Source organism: Canis lupus, chromosome 4 (genome assembly GCF_003254725.2).
Source record: "Canis lupus dingo isolate Sandy chromosome 4, ASM325472v2, whole genome shotgun sequence".
Lineage (NCBI taxonomy): Eukaryota > Metazoa > Chordata > Mammalia > Carnivora > Canidae > Canis > Canis lupus.
The window spans coordinates 24,275,062-24,290,537 of NC_064246.1; the positions used below are offsets into that span (position 1 = coordinate 24,275,062).

Genomic DNA, 15,476 nt, shown 5'->3' on the forward strand with positions numbered 1-15,476 from the left:
TGCACAGCAAAGGAAACAATCAGCAAAACGAAAGGCAAGAGCACTGCCGGGCATCCATCAGACTCAGTGGGGAGAAAAAGAAATCCAGTTAAAATTAGAGTTGGAGGTTTAACCACACATCAGTTCTGATCAGATTATTCCTTAAAGAGGATGCACCATTGTCAAGACCAGAGCCCAGGGCCTGAGGGAGGGGACCAGCAGCGCCCAAGGAGCAAGGCAGCTGCACTTGGACTGGGGATGGCCATTCTGCATTGAACAAAATGACTAGAAGGAAGAATTCACCACAAAAGAAAGAATCAGAAGTAATACTCTCTGCCACAGATCTGCTAGATATGGATTTAAGTACCATGTCAGATACAATTCAGAAGGACAATAATAAAATTACTGGTGGCTCTAGAAAAAAAGCATAAAAGACTCCAGCTTCTCTTACTGCAGAATTGAGATCTAATCAGGCTGAAATTAAAAATACTTTAACTAAGATGCAGTCTAAACTGGATGCTCTAACTACTAGGGTTAATGATATGGAAGAGAGAGTGAGTGACATAAAAAAACAAGTTGACGGAAAGGCAGGAAGCTGAAATAAAAAGAGAAAAACAATTAAGAACTGATGAGGAAAGCCTTTGGGAAATAAATGATAGCATGAGAAGGAATAATATGCATCTTATTGGGATTACAGAAGAGAGAGAGAGGGAGAGGGGACCACAAAGTATATTTGAACAAATCATAGCTGAGAACTTCCCTAATTTGGGGAAGAAAACAGGCATTCATATCCAAGAGATAGAGAGGACCCCCCCCAAAAAAAAACCAACAAAACCCAATCAACATCCTGACATATAGTGAAGCTTGCAAATTTCAAAGATAAAGTTCTAGGGGGGAGAACTTTGAAATGCAAGATGGCAGAGGAGTAGGTGCCTCACCTCACCCGGCCCCACCAATTTACCTAGATTACTTGCAAATCATGATGAAAACCTATGAATTCGACCTGAGATTTAAAGAGAGAACAGCTGGAACGCTACAGAAAGAAGGGTTTTTTGCTTCTAACAAGGTAGGAAGGTGGAAAAAAATAAAAAAGAATCAAGTGGGGGTGGGGCCCCACGAGGAGCCGGGCTAAGGCCGAGCAGCAAGAGCCTCGGGACAGGAAAGCCCAGCCCTGGAGAAGCAGGAACTTTTAAAAAATCCACGCTGGATTCTTCCTGGAGGGAAAGGCGCTTAGGAGGGAAATTGAGCAGAACCACAGAAGGGGCTGTGGAGCCTCCAGTCTCCCGGAGTCACTAACAGAGGAAGTGCACCCCAAGGGAGAGCGTGGCACAGACCGCGGGCCGAGCTCGGTAAAGGGCTGGAGCCCGCGCCCGGCGGGGCCTCAGGAGAAGCTCAGGCGGCGGCTGATGGAGGGGGCTGCGCCCTGCTGCCTTGGGGATCTGCGGCCTGGGAGCGCAATTCCAGCAGCGCAGGCCCCGGATCCCAGGGGGCCGGGGGACAGAGCCCAGGATCCTGTGGTCCCCCCCAGGACAGACGGAGGCGGGGAGGGCACAGGACAGTGAGGACACTCTCCTGCCTCCAGGCGCCCCCAAGCTGTGCAGGTCAGCGCCCCCACCACCCCGGGAGCACCTAGGCCCGTGCGGACTGGGAGCTGCGGTATTTACTGTGGGAGCTGACTCCAGAGCTGGAGACCTGGCCGCGGCCAGTGGTGTTGTTCCTCCTGGTGTCACCCTGTGCCTGGGAGGGGTAGGGCCGCCAGGGAACAGAGGCCTCAGGGGGTCAACAGCTCCCCCTGAGCCTGCACCCGGCGGGGGGCAGGGCAGCTCCCCCAGGGGCACACACCTGAGAGCACAGCAGCCCCTCCCCCAGAGACCAACTGGAAGGACAGGGGGTGAGCAAGTTCTTGACCTAGCAGTGCTGGAAAGCTCCAGGGGAAGTTGAGGGATTTACAGTATATAGAACCAGAGGCTACCAATCCTTTTTTTTCCCTTCTTTTTTCCAGTACAACTCGTTTTTATATCAGACTGTAAATTTCCTGGGGTGACTGGGTGACATGCACTGAGGGGGGCACTTGACGGGATGAGCATTGGGTGTTATGCTACATGTTGGCAAATCAAACTCCAATAAAAAAAAATACCAAAAAAAAAAAAAAAGACTAAATTTCCAATATTTTTTTCTCTTTTCCCACCTTACCTAAATATTTTACCACCTCTTCATTTTTAAGATTCTTCCTTTTTGACTTTCATATTTCTACAATTACAGGTCCTAGATATATTTTCCACTTCTAGATTCTCTTCAACATACTCAACTTAATTTTGGGAGATATACAAGATATGTTTTGTTTTGTGTTTTTTGTTTTATCTGCCTCATTTTGTTCTACAATGGCAGAAGTTAGTACCTTCTAAAACATTACCATCATGCACCCAGAACCAAGTGGTATACTGTGCTGGTTCATTCTGGTTCATTCTGTGAGACTCCTCATTCCCATTCTGTCCCCCCTCTTTTATCTCATTTATGTTTTGGTGGTCAATGTTGGGGCCCTCTATAAGTATTTATGGTTTATATAAATTTGGGACTGAGCATCCTCTAACATACAGAACTTAATATACTCAGAAACAAGAGGATCACCCTCTAGAACCCCTCAGGGAAACTACATTCTCCCTCCACTACAACATTGTCACCACCACCATCTCCCAGTCCCCCCCTTTTTTCTTCTCCTTTTTTTTCTTTTTCTTTTTTTTTTTTTTTTTTTTGTCTCTTCTTTAGGATTTCTGGCCTTTTATTTTTTACTACTTTGTTTTAAAATATGTTTTTCACTTTAGTGTTCCTCTTGTTTTATTTCATTCTGATCTTTGTTTTCAATTTCTGGTCTCTGACCTTGGCAGAATCATCTAGGGTGAAATTTACTTAGGTCATGGTTGATATTCTTGACTCAGCCTGCTCATACAGCCACTCTGCACTGAACAAAATGACTAGAAAGAACGCACCACAAAAGAAGAATCAGAGACAGTACTCTCTGCCACAGAGTTATAGAATTTTACAGAATTTGATGTCAGAAAGCCAATTCAGAAGCACAATTATAAAGCTACTGGTGGCTCTGGAAAAAAGCATAAAGGAATCAAGAGATTCATGATGGCAGAATTTAGGTCTAATCAGGCCAAAATTAAAAATCAATTAAATGAGGGGATCCCTGGGTGGCTCAGCAGTTTCGCACCTGCCTTTGGCCCAGGGTGTGAGATCCGGGAGTCCCGGGATCGAGTCCCGCGTCGGGCTCCCAGCATGGAGCCTGCTTCTCCCTCTGCCTATGTCTCTGCCTCTTTCTCTCTATGCCTATCATAAATAAATAAATCTTTAAAAAATATATCTTCCTTTAAAAAAAATCAATTAATTGAGATGCAATCCAAACTGGAGGTCCTAATGACGAGGGTTAATGAGGTAGAAGAAAGAGTGAGTGACATAGGAGACAAGTTGATGGCAAGGAAGGAAGCTGAGGAAAAAAGAGAAAAACAATTAAAAGACCATGAGGAAAGGTTATGGGAAATAAATGACAGCTTCAGAAGGAAAAATCTATGTAATTGGGGTTCTAGAGCGTGCCAAAAGGGACAGAGGACCAGAAGGCATATTTGAACAAATCATAGCTGAGCATTTCCCTAACTTGGGGAGGGAAACAGGCATTCAGATCCAGGAGATACAGAGATCCCCGCCTAAAATCAATAAAAACTGTTCAACACCTTGATATTTAATAGTGAAACTTGCAAATTCCAAAGATAAAGAGAAAATCCTTAAAGCAGCAAGAGACAAGATATTCCCTAACTTATATGAGAAGAAATATTAGATTAACAGCAGACCTCTCCACAGAGACCTGGCAAGGCAGAAAGGGCTGGCAGGATATATGCAGGGTACTAAATGAGAAAAACATGCAGCCAAGAATACTGTATCCAGCAAGGCTCTCATTCAGAATAGAAGGAGAGATAAAAAGCTTCCAAGATAGGCAGAAACTGAAAGAATATGTGACCACCAAACCAGCTCTGCAAGAAATATTAAGGGAGACTCTAAAAGAAAGAGGAAGCCTGAAGAAATAATCCACAAAACAGGGACTGAATAGGTATCATAATGACACTAAATTCATATCTTTCAATAGTAACTCTGAACATGAATGGGCTAAATGATCCCATCAATGATGCAGGGTTTCAGACTGGATAAAAAAGCAAGACCCATCTATTTGCTGTCTACAAGAGACTCATTTTAGACCTAAGAACACCTACAGCCTGAAAATGAAAGGTTGGAGAACCATTTACCATTCAGATGGTCCTCGAAAGCTGGGGTAGCAATCCTCATATCAGATAAATTAAAGTTTATCCCAAAGACTGTAGTAAGAGATGAAGAGGGACACAATATCATACTTAAAGAATCTATCCAACAAGAGGACCTAACAATCATGAACATTTATGCCCCTAATGTGGGAGCTGCCAAGTATATCAATCAATCAATAACCAAAGTAAAGACATACTTAGATAATAATACACTAATACTGGGAGACTTCAACAGGGCACTTTCTGCAAATGACACATCTTCTAAGCACAACATCTCCAAAGAAACAAGAGCTTTAAATCATACACAGGACCAGATGGATTTCACAGATATTTACAGAACTTTACATCCGAACACAACTGAATACACATTATCTCAAGTGCACATGGAACTTTCTCCAGAATAGACCACATACTGGGTCACAAATCAGGTCTCAACCAATACCAAAAGACTGGGTTTGTCCCCTGCATATTTTCAGACCATAATGCTTTGAAACTTGAACTCAATTACAAGAAGAAATTTGGAAGAAACTCAAACACATGGTGGTTAAAGAGCATCCTGCTAAAAGATGAAAGGGTCAACCAGGAAATTAAAGAAGAATTAAAAAGATTCATGGAAACTAATGAAAATGAAGATACAAGTGTTCAAAATCTTTGGGATACAGCAAAAGCAGTCCTAAGAGGGAAATACATCACAATACAAGCATCCCTCAAAAAATTGGAAAAACCTCAAATACACAAGCTAATCTTGCACCTAAAGGAACTGGAGAAAGAACAGCAAGTAAAACCTACACCAAGCCGAAGAAGAGAGTTAATAAAGATTCATGCAGAACTCAATGAAATCAAGACCAGAAGAACTGTAGAACAGATCAACAAAACCAGGAGTTGGTTCATTGAAAGAATTAATAAGATAGATAAACCATTAGCCAGTCTTATCAAAAACAAAAGAGAAAAGATTCAAATTAATAAAATCATGAATGAAAAAAGGAGAGATCACAACCAATACCAAGGAAATACAAATGATTTTAAAAACATATTATGAGCAGCTATACACCAATAAATTAGGCAATCTAAAAGAAATGGACACATTTCTGGAAAACCACAAACTATCAAAACCGGAACAGGAAGAAATAGAAAGCCTAAACAGACCGATAACCAGGGAGGAAATTGAAGCAGTCATCAAAAACCTCCCAAGACACAAAACTCCAGGGCCAGATGGCTTCCCAGGGGAATTCTATCAAACGTTTAAAGAAGAAACAATACCTATTCTACTAAAGGTGTTCTGAAAGATAGAAAGGGACAGAACACTTCCAAACTTGTTTTATAAGGCCAGCATCACCTTAATTCCAAAACCAGACAAAGACCCCACCAAAAAGGAGAATTACAGACCGAGATCCCTGATGAACACAGATGCAAAAGTTCTCAACAAGATACTAGCCAATAGGATCCAACAGTACATTAAGATCATTCACCATGACCAAGTGGGATTTACCCCCAGAATGCAAGGCTGGTTCAACACTCGTAAAGCAATCAACATGATAGATCATATTAACAAGATAAAAAAACAAGAACCATATGATCCTCTCAACAGATGCAGAGAAAGCATTTGACAAAATACAGCATCCATTCCTGATCAAAACTCTTCAGAGTGTAGGGTTACAGGGAACATTCCCCAGCATCTTAAAAGCCATCTATGAAAAGCCCACAGTAAATATCATTCTCAATGGGGAAACACCGGGAGCCTTTCCCCTAAGATCAGGAACATGACAGGGATGTCCATTCTCACCACTGCTATTCAACATAGTACTAGAAGTCCTAGCCTCAGCAATCAGACAACAAAGAGAAATAAAAGGCATTCAAATTGGCAAAGAAGTCAAACTCTCCCTCTTTGCAAATGACATGATACTGTATGTAGAAAACCCAAAAGACTCCACCCCAAGATTGCTAGAACTCATACAGCAATTTGGCAGTGTGGCAGGATACAAAATCAATGCCCAGAAATCAGTGGCATTTCTATACACTAACAATGAAACTGAATAAAAAATTAAGGAATCAATCCCATTTACAATTGCACCCAAAAGCATAAGATACCTAGGAATAAACCTAACCAAAGAGGTAAGGATCTATACCCTAAAAACTACAGAACGCTTCTGAAAGAAATTAAGGAAGACACAAAGAGATGGAAAAACATTCTATGCCCTCCTGTACTGTTGGTGAGAATGTGAACTGGTGCAGCCACTCTGGAAAACTGTGTTCCTCAAAGAGTTAAAAATAGATCTGCCCTACGACCCAGCAATTGCACTGCTGGGGATTTACCCCAAAGATACAGATGCAATGAAGCGCTGGGACACCTGCATCCTGATGTTTATAGCAGCAATGTCCACAATAGCTAAACTGTGGAAGGAGCCTCGGTGTCCATCGAAAGAGGAATGGATAAAGAAGATGTGGTTTATGTATACAATGGAATATTACTCAGCCATTAGAAATGACAAATACCCACCATTTGCTTTGACGTGGATGGAACTGGAGGGTATTATGCTGAGTGAAATAAGTCAGTCAGAGGACAAACATAATATGGTCTCATTCATTTGGGGAATATAAAAAATAATGACAGGGAATAAAGGGGAAAGGAGAAAAAAATGAATGGGAAATATCAGGAAGGGAGACAGAACATGAGAGACTCCTAACTCCGGGAAACAAACTAGGGGTGGGGGAAACTGGGTGATGGGCACTGAGGGGGCACTTGATGGGATGAGCACTGGGTGTTATTCTATATGTTGGCAAATTGAACACCAATAAAAAATAAATTTACAAAAAAATAATAAACTCAAGTCAAATTAAAAGAAAACATTCTATGCTCATGGATTGGAATAATAAATATTGTGAAAATGTCTATGTTACCCAGAGCAATTTACACATTCAGTGCAATCCTTATTAAAATACCATGGACTTTCTTCACAGAGTTGGAACACATAATCTTAAGATTTGTATGGTACCCAAAAGTTTCCAAATAGCCAGAGGGATATTGAAAAAGAAAATCAAAGCTGGGGGCATCACAATGCCTGACTTCAAGCTATATTACAAACTTGTGATTATCAAGACAGTATGGTACTGGCACAAAAACAGACACATAGATCAATGGAACAGAATAGAGAACCCAGAAGCAGACCCTCAACTCTATGGTCAACTCATCTTCGACAAAGCAGGAAAGAATATCCACTGGAAAAAGGACAGTCTCTTCAATAAATGGTGTTGAAAACTTGGACAGCCACATGCAGAAGAATGAAACTGGACCAATCTCTCATACCATACACAAATATAAACTCAAAATGGTTGAAGATCTAAATATGAGACAAAAATCCATCAAAATACTACAGGAGAACACAGGCAACACCCTTTTTGAACTTGGCCACAGCAACTTCTTGCAAGACACATCTATGAAGGCAAAGGAAACAAAAGCAAAAACAAACTACTGGACTTCATCAAAATAAAAAGCTTCTGCACAATGAAGGAAACAATCAACAAAACTAAAACACAACCTACAGAATGGGAGATGATATTTGCAAATGACATATCAGATAAAGGGCTGTATTCAAGATCTATGAAGAACTTATCAAAATCATCCAAGAAACAGTCCAGTCATGAAATGGGCAAAAGATATGAACATACATTTCTCCAAAGAAGACCTATACATGGCCAAAAAGCACTTGAAAAAATGCTCCACATCACTTGCCATCAGGGAAATACAAATCAAACCCACAATGAGATACTACCTCACACCACTAAGAATGGCAAAAATTAAGAAGACAGGAAACAACAAATGTTGGAGGGGATGTGGAGAAAGGGGAACCCTCTTGCACTATTTGGTAGATGCAAGCTGGTACAGCCACTCTGGAAAACAGTGTGGAGGTTCCTCAAGAAGTTAAAACTAGAGCTACCCTATAAACTAGCAATGGCACTACTGGGTTTTTCCCCAAAGATACTGATGTGGTGAAACGTTGGGATATCTGCACCCCAGTGTTTATAGCAGCAAAGTGCACAATAGCCAAACTGTGGAAGAAGCCATAATGTCCTTCAACAGATGAATGAATAAAGAAGATGTGGTATATATACCATGGACTATTACTCAGCCATCAGAAAAGACAAACACCTACTGTTTGCTTCTATGTGGAGGGTATTGTAGTGAGTGAAATAAGTCAGTTGGAAAAGGACAATTATCATATGGTTTCACTCATATGTGGAGTATAAGGGACTATAAGGGAAAGGAGGGAAACTGAGTGGGGAAAAATTAAGGAGTGAGACAAACCATGAGAGAGACTCCTTACTCTGGGAAACAAACAAAGGGTTGCGGAAGGGGAGGAGGGTAGGGAGATGGGAGGTGGGCACTAAAGAGGGCACTTGATGGGATGAGCACTGGGTGTTATACTATATGTTGGCAAATTGAATTTAAATTAAAAAAATTGTTTTTTAATCTAAAAGACAACCTACAGAATGGGAGAAAACATTTGCAAATGACATATCAGATAAAGGGCTAGTATCCAAAATCTGTAAAGAACTTATCAAATTCAACACCCAAAGAACAAATAATCCACTCAAGAAATGGGCAGAAGACATGAAGAGACATTTCTCTAAGGGAGACATACAAATGACCAACAGAAGAGTTTATGTAAAGGACAATTGAAATAGCATGGTGTGGGATGTCTGGGTGGCTCAGTGGTTGAGTATCTGCCTTCAGCTTAGTGCATGATTCCAGGGTCCTGGGATGGAGTCCCATATCAGGCTCCCCATGCCTATGTCTCCGCCTCTCTGTATCTCTCATGAATAAATAAATAAACTCTTTTTAAAAAAGAAATAGCATGGTGTATTTTGTTCAGGTGTAAGTAGTTCAGGGGTTTAGAATATAAAGAATAAGAAGGGGAGTCTGAGAGATGACATTTAACAAGTGGCAGGCTCCTATTACAGAAGCTGTTACGTGTCTGCTAAGGATTCTAGACCTTAACATGCAAGCGCTGGGGGAATCTATGAATTAAACAGTACTGAACAGGGGATGAGAAGTCATCATATTTACTTGTAAGTAATTCAGCAAGCAGTGAGAAGCCAGAACTGGAGGGAGACTACCTGTAATGTTGAAAGGTTATAAGTCAATAATAATAGGAATAAAGCTAAGAAGAGAGTCCAGAGGCATTTAGGAGATAAAATAGTCTGGATTTGCTGAAAGGCACATTTGGGGATTGGCTATATTTGGGGTCCAAGGGAGTGCTCATACTGGTGACTGTTAAATCATGAATAACCTCCCCCTGCAAACCAGGAATATGAACACAGACTAAGAAGAAAAGGTGGCCAAGGACAGAACATTCGCACGAGACACAGGCAGAAGAATGAGGTATGGTACAAGAACCTAAGAAGGTACAGTCAGTGAGTGGGAATATCAAAGGGAAGAATATTTTAAGAAAGAGAGGCACTGAAGACTGTGACATCTCTGATCAATATGTCTCTAGAAGGATAAGCAAAATATCCTCAAGATTTCTAATTTGTATCACTCAATCCAGACAGGGAATGCTTTATTGGAAACTTTTCTAAGGACAGGTTTATATCATTTTACTCTTTGAGTTTTGAGAATAACCAGTGTAGATGCTTAAATATAATATTAGTGGAATTCACAAGCAAATGAAAATTAAGTATCATGCTTTTTTTCATTGAATGAGTAAAACAACTAAACACAGGAATACTAATGAGCAAACATCCTAAGTACTAATAATCCCTTTGACTAATTTTTCTTGTAAGGATATATAAGGAATGAAGCACGGCAGGCCCGGCATCGGGGCCACGCACTCCTCCCACTTCATCTCCCCCTCAAGTAGCCGGCCAGCCAATAAAGGCACCAACTCACTGGAAAAAAAAAAAAAGGATATGTACGGAAAATCAACGGTACATAAGTGAGGAGACTGGATCAGTGGAGGCCAACTGAGCTCAAATATATATGTCATTCCAACACAAATCACATGGAATTACAGAAAGATACTAAATTACACCTTTACATACAATAAAAGAATAATGCTATAATACCCCTGGAAAGTAAGAAATGCTATCAGTGGACTACATATTAGGAATCCCAGAAAGACAGAAAGCAAATTAAATCAGATGAAAGCAAGAAAGCAAGAAAAGCAAGAAAAGCAAGAAAAGCAAGAAAGCAAGAAAGCAAGAAAGAAAGAAAGAAAGCAAACAAGCAACCACAGTCTAAAATAAGAGAGAGAGAGGACTACAGCAGATGCAGAAGTGGATTATGGCAGACTCAAGGTCAGAATCAATAAGAAGAAGGAAGGCCCCCACAGCAATGGTTAATTAGGGAACTGCATTCAGAATAGTTGGGTCATTTGGGCCCTTCTCTCCTTTTACTTTTGCAAAACAGAAAGCAGCTGTGGTATCTGTTGAAAGTGAGTGCAGTTGCACCAGAGTGGCAAAAATAATGCCCCAAGAAACTGCTGACCCTGACTACTGAAGAATGGAAAACACAGCCCAGAGGACAAACCAGTGGCACAGCCTACCAATTCAGGCTTACTATGCCAGGAAGTGTGTTAGGTGCATCCATGTATATTTCAATTTAATCCATCAGGACATAGCTCAAGAGGCATCTCCATGGTTACATGTACCCCTGGAAAGTAACCAATAACTACTCTGTGCCCACATGCCCCATTCCACCATTTAATCAGACTAATTATAACCCATGGTGTGTAGATTATGGACTTCTAAAATAGGACTCTGACTTATTTGCCTTTGTTTCCAGAACTTAGTACTATGTGTGCCTGTGAAAAGAATACTCCTGATGAACTGTACTCAACTGAATTGAACCTTTATAGCAAACAAACTTGGTAGACTGAATGGCAGATGGAAGGTTGAGATTTATAATTCTGGTTACCTTAACACCTGACCGAAGAGGTTCTAAAGGTGAGCCTGGCACAGGGTGCAAGGGGGCCATCGTTTCAAATGAACTCTCTCCTGCAAAAAGAAGGCAAATCAAGCCATTGAAGGATTAGGCAGAGATAAGAGGCTCATCTTTTTATCAAATCTCTCAAATTTACTGAGGCTGATTTTTGCACTTCTCTGGAGCTAAAATTCATGAGCTTTCCTATATCAGCTTTTGACCAAATCACACAGCTGACCTTCCAGTAAAGGAATAAGGTCCACCACAGCTTGACCAAGAATTAAGGTCTTCTCATCTTTCTGTTTCTTTTCCTTTGGTAAAACTTCAGTCATAGTTACTAGAAAAATCAAAACAAAGAAAATGAGAACATGTCTGAGTCATCCATCAGATAATCATGATGCAACAAACAAAGCATTGTCAAAAACATTTAAGAGATATTAATTTAAAACCTGAGAAGGCACCAATATTAGTGACTTCTGATGGAAATACTGAACCACGTCAGTGACATATTGAATTTTTGCCTACAAGTTAAAGTAAAACGTAGACTTTATATCATCATCATGTACATACATAGGTATAAAAGTAACCGATGGATATGATTAAAACAAAGTTGCATATAATATTCATACCTTACTAACTGAAAACCCTTAAGTATTTTGTATTCTATTTCATGTATAAGAGATCACTGATCATGATCCCCTTCCATCAATTTTACGAATGACAAGAAAGTTGTGATCTGCAGTTTGAAAAAAACTATTCTAGATCTTCCCATTTTGCCTAGCATAGGATTTAGTAGATCTTTGAGTAATTTACAGAGCTTGCAAGGTATGTACCAGGTTTTCCACTGCAGCTTACTCTGTGTTATGAAAAATCTGAAGTACACAAAAAAGTAGAGAGATTGGTATACTGAATATCTATATAGCCATCACCTGGATTTAACAATAACTAACATGTCATATTTGCTTTATCCATTCTTATTTGCTGAAATACTTTCAAGTACATGCAGACATCATGAAATTTTACTCCTAAATGCTAAAGTATATAAATTCAAAATATGGCATTTTCCTTCATAGTCACAATAATTTTTATCAATCTAGCAAGTGTATAATAATAAAATTAAGTGTAATTCCTTAATTCATCTAATGCCCAGTCTACATTCAATATTTCTCAATTGTCCTAAAATTTATTTTGTAGCTTGTTTGTTCAAACTAGGATCCAAAGACAACATGTTGCATCCGGTTCTCATATGTCTTACATTTATTTTCATTTAGAACAGTCTTTTTACCCACATACATTTTTTTTCTATGACACTGATTTGTTGGAGACATCAGGCCAGTTGTTTTATAGAATGTCTCATTTTCTGGATTTGTCTCCCTCTCCCCCATGGTGTTTGTTTCTGAGTTCTTATTTCCTGTAAACTTAGGTTCATCTTCAGTATTTTTGGCAAAGAGAATACAATTTAATAACATACATGCCTGTGTGGTATGTTATCAAACTCTGTGATCTTTGTTTTCAAAATTACAAAATACTTTTTTAATGTCTTTTTTTAATTGTAACATACATATTAAATTTACCAGCATACCCAATAATATTAAACATATTCACATTTTTGGTGCAACCATCACCACCATCCATTACCATAACTCTTTCCATCTTCTAAAATTGAAACTCTATATATATTAAACAATAATTCCTACTCTCTCCACCCCCTGGCAACCACCATGATCCTTGTCTCTATTTATTTGATTACATACTTCGTGCAGCATTTGTCTTTTTGTGACTGGCTTATTTCAGTTAGCATCTTGTCCTCAAAGTTCATCCTTGTTAAATATAAGAAATAGTGAAGGGGATTTTAAGGGAAAGGAGGGGAACTGAGTGGGAAAAATTAGAGAGGGAGACAAACCATGAGCCTCAACTCTGGGAAATGAGCAAAGGGTTGCGGAAGGGGAAGTGAGTGGGGAGTTGGGGTAACTGGGTGACAGAACTGAGGAAGGCATTTGATGGGATGAGGACTGGGTGTTATATGTTGCAAATCGAACTTCAATAAAAACAAATGTAAAAAAGTTCATCCTTGTAGTGTATGTCAGACCTTCTTTTTTAAGGCTGAATAATATTCAGTTGTGTGTGTGTGTATATATATATATATATATATATATATATATATATATACCATATTTTGCTTATCCATTCTGTCGACAGACATGTAGATTACTTCCATGTTTTACCTTTTCTGAATAATGCTGCTTTGAGCACCAGTGTACAAATATTTCTTTGAAACCCTGGTTTCAATTATTTCAGATATATTCCCTTAAGTAAAATTGCTGGAAAGAATCTCAAGCAGATCCTCTACCAAGTGCAGAGCAGCATGGGGCTCCATCCCATGACCCCCAGATCAAGACCCAAACCAAAACCAAGAGTCGGCTGCTCAACCAATGGAGCTACCCAGCCACCCCTAATTCCCCTAATTTCTCTCTTTCATTACCTTTGCCTTTAGTATCCTATCCAAGAAATCATAGCCAAACCTAATGTCATGAAGCTTTGTCCTATATATTCTTTTTTTTTTTTTAATTTTTATTTATTTATGATAGTCACAGAGAGAGAGAGAGAGAGGCAGAGACATAGGCAGAGGAAGAAGCAGGCTCCATGCACCGGGAGCCTGATGTGGGATTCGATCCGGGGTCTCCAGGATCGCGCCCTGGGCCAAAGGCAGGCGCCAAACCGCTGCGCCACCCAGGGATCCCCTATATATTCTTCTAAGAGTTTTTTTTCTAGTATTGCATTTAAGTCCTTAATCCATCCTGAGTTTTTATATATGGTGTTAGGTAATGGTCCAACTTCATTGTTCTGTATGCGGATATCCAATTTTCCTAGCACCTATTGTTGAAAAGATTGTTTTTTCCTCATTAACTGGTCTTGGCACCTTTATTGAAAATCATTTAACCATATGTGTAAGGAGTTATTTCTGGGCTCTCTATTCTATTTCATTGTTATATAAGTCTTTAATTCTGCCATTATTATACTTTTTTTGATTACTCTAGTTTTGTAGTAAGTTTTGACAACAGTAAGTGTGAGGTCTCCAACTTCGCTCTTTTTCAATATCATTTTGGTTATTTGGGGTCTCTTGGATTCCATATGAATTTTAGGATGGCCTTTTCTATTTCTGAAAAAAAATTGGGATTTTGATAGGAATTGCACTGAATCTGTAAAACACTTTGGGTAGTATTAACATCTTAACATTAACTTTTTCAATCCACGAATATGGGATGTTTCAATGTATTTGTGTTATCTTTAATTTCTTTCAGCAACATTTTGTAGTTTTCATTGTATTAAGTCTTTCATTTTCTTGGTTAAGTTAATTCTTAGGTATTTTATTCCTTTGGATGGAATTTATAACTTACTTTTCATGTTGTTCATGGTTAGTATATAGAAATGCAACTGATATTTGTATGCTGAATTTGTATCCTGCATTTCAAAAAAGGATTGATTGATTGATTGACTTGGAGAGTGCAGGGGAGGGGCAGAGAGAAAGAGAAATCCAAGCAGACTCCATGTGGAGCAAGAAGCCTGATATTGGGCTCAATCTCATGACCCTGAGATCAGGACCTGAGCTGAAATCAGGAGTCAGATGCATATATATATATATATATATATATATATATATATATATATATATTCTTTATCCATTCCTCTATTGATGGACACTTGGATTGCTTCCATATTTTAGCTATCATAAATAATACTGCAATAAACATAGGCGTGCATACATCTTTTTGGATTTGTGTTTTCATATTCTTTGGGTAAATGTCCAATAGTGGAACTACTAGATCATATAGTAATTCTATTTTTAATTTTTTGAGGAGCCTCCATACTGTTTTCCACAGTGGCCACACCAGTTTGCATTCCCACTAACAGTGCATAAGTTTCTTCTCCACATTCTGGCCAACACTGTTGTTTCTTGTGATTTTTTTCTTGTTTGAATAGGCTATACTTTATGTTTCCTTGTATACTTTATGATTTTTTTGTTGAACATTGGATATTTGAATCTAATAATGGGATAAGTCTGGAAATTAGATTCTCCCCCTTCCCAGGGTTTACTGTTTTTTATTGTTTATTTTTGTCATTGTAGGTTGTCTCTGTGCTGAGGGATAGCCTGAGGCATAAAATTAAGGTACTTTCTTTTTTTAATATTTTATTTATTTATTCACGAGAAAGAGAGACAGAGAGACAGGCTCCATGCAGGGAGCCTGACGTGGGACTTGATCCTG

At 39.3% G+C, this 15,476-nt stretch overlaps 1 protein-coding gene across 11 annotated transcripts in view; it reads right to left on the reverse strand.

Moving 5' to 3' along the window:
• CFAP70 (cilia and flagella associated protein 70) overlaps positions 1-15,476 on the reverse strand; it is a 95,576-nt gene that overhangs the window by 65,613 nt on the left and 14,487 nt on the right. For all 11 annotated transcript variants that reach the window (XM_025435022.3, XM_025435027.3, XM_025435024.3 and 8 more), the window contains 2 exons: positions 11,450-11,548; positions 11,206-11,285 (listed from right to left, as the gene is read on the reverse strand). In XM_025435022.3, the coding sequence (XP_025290807.1) occupies positions 11,206-11,285; positions 11,450-11,548 (179 nt within the window). The remainder of the gene's footprint in view (positions 1-11,205; positions 11,286-11,449; positions 11,549-15,476) is intronic.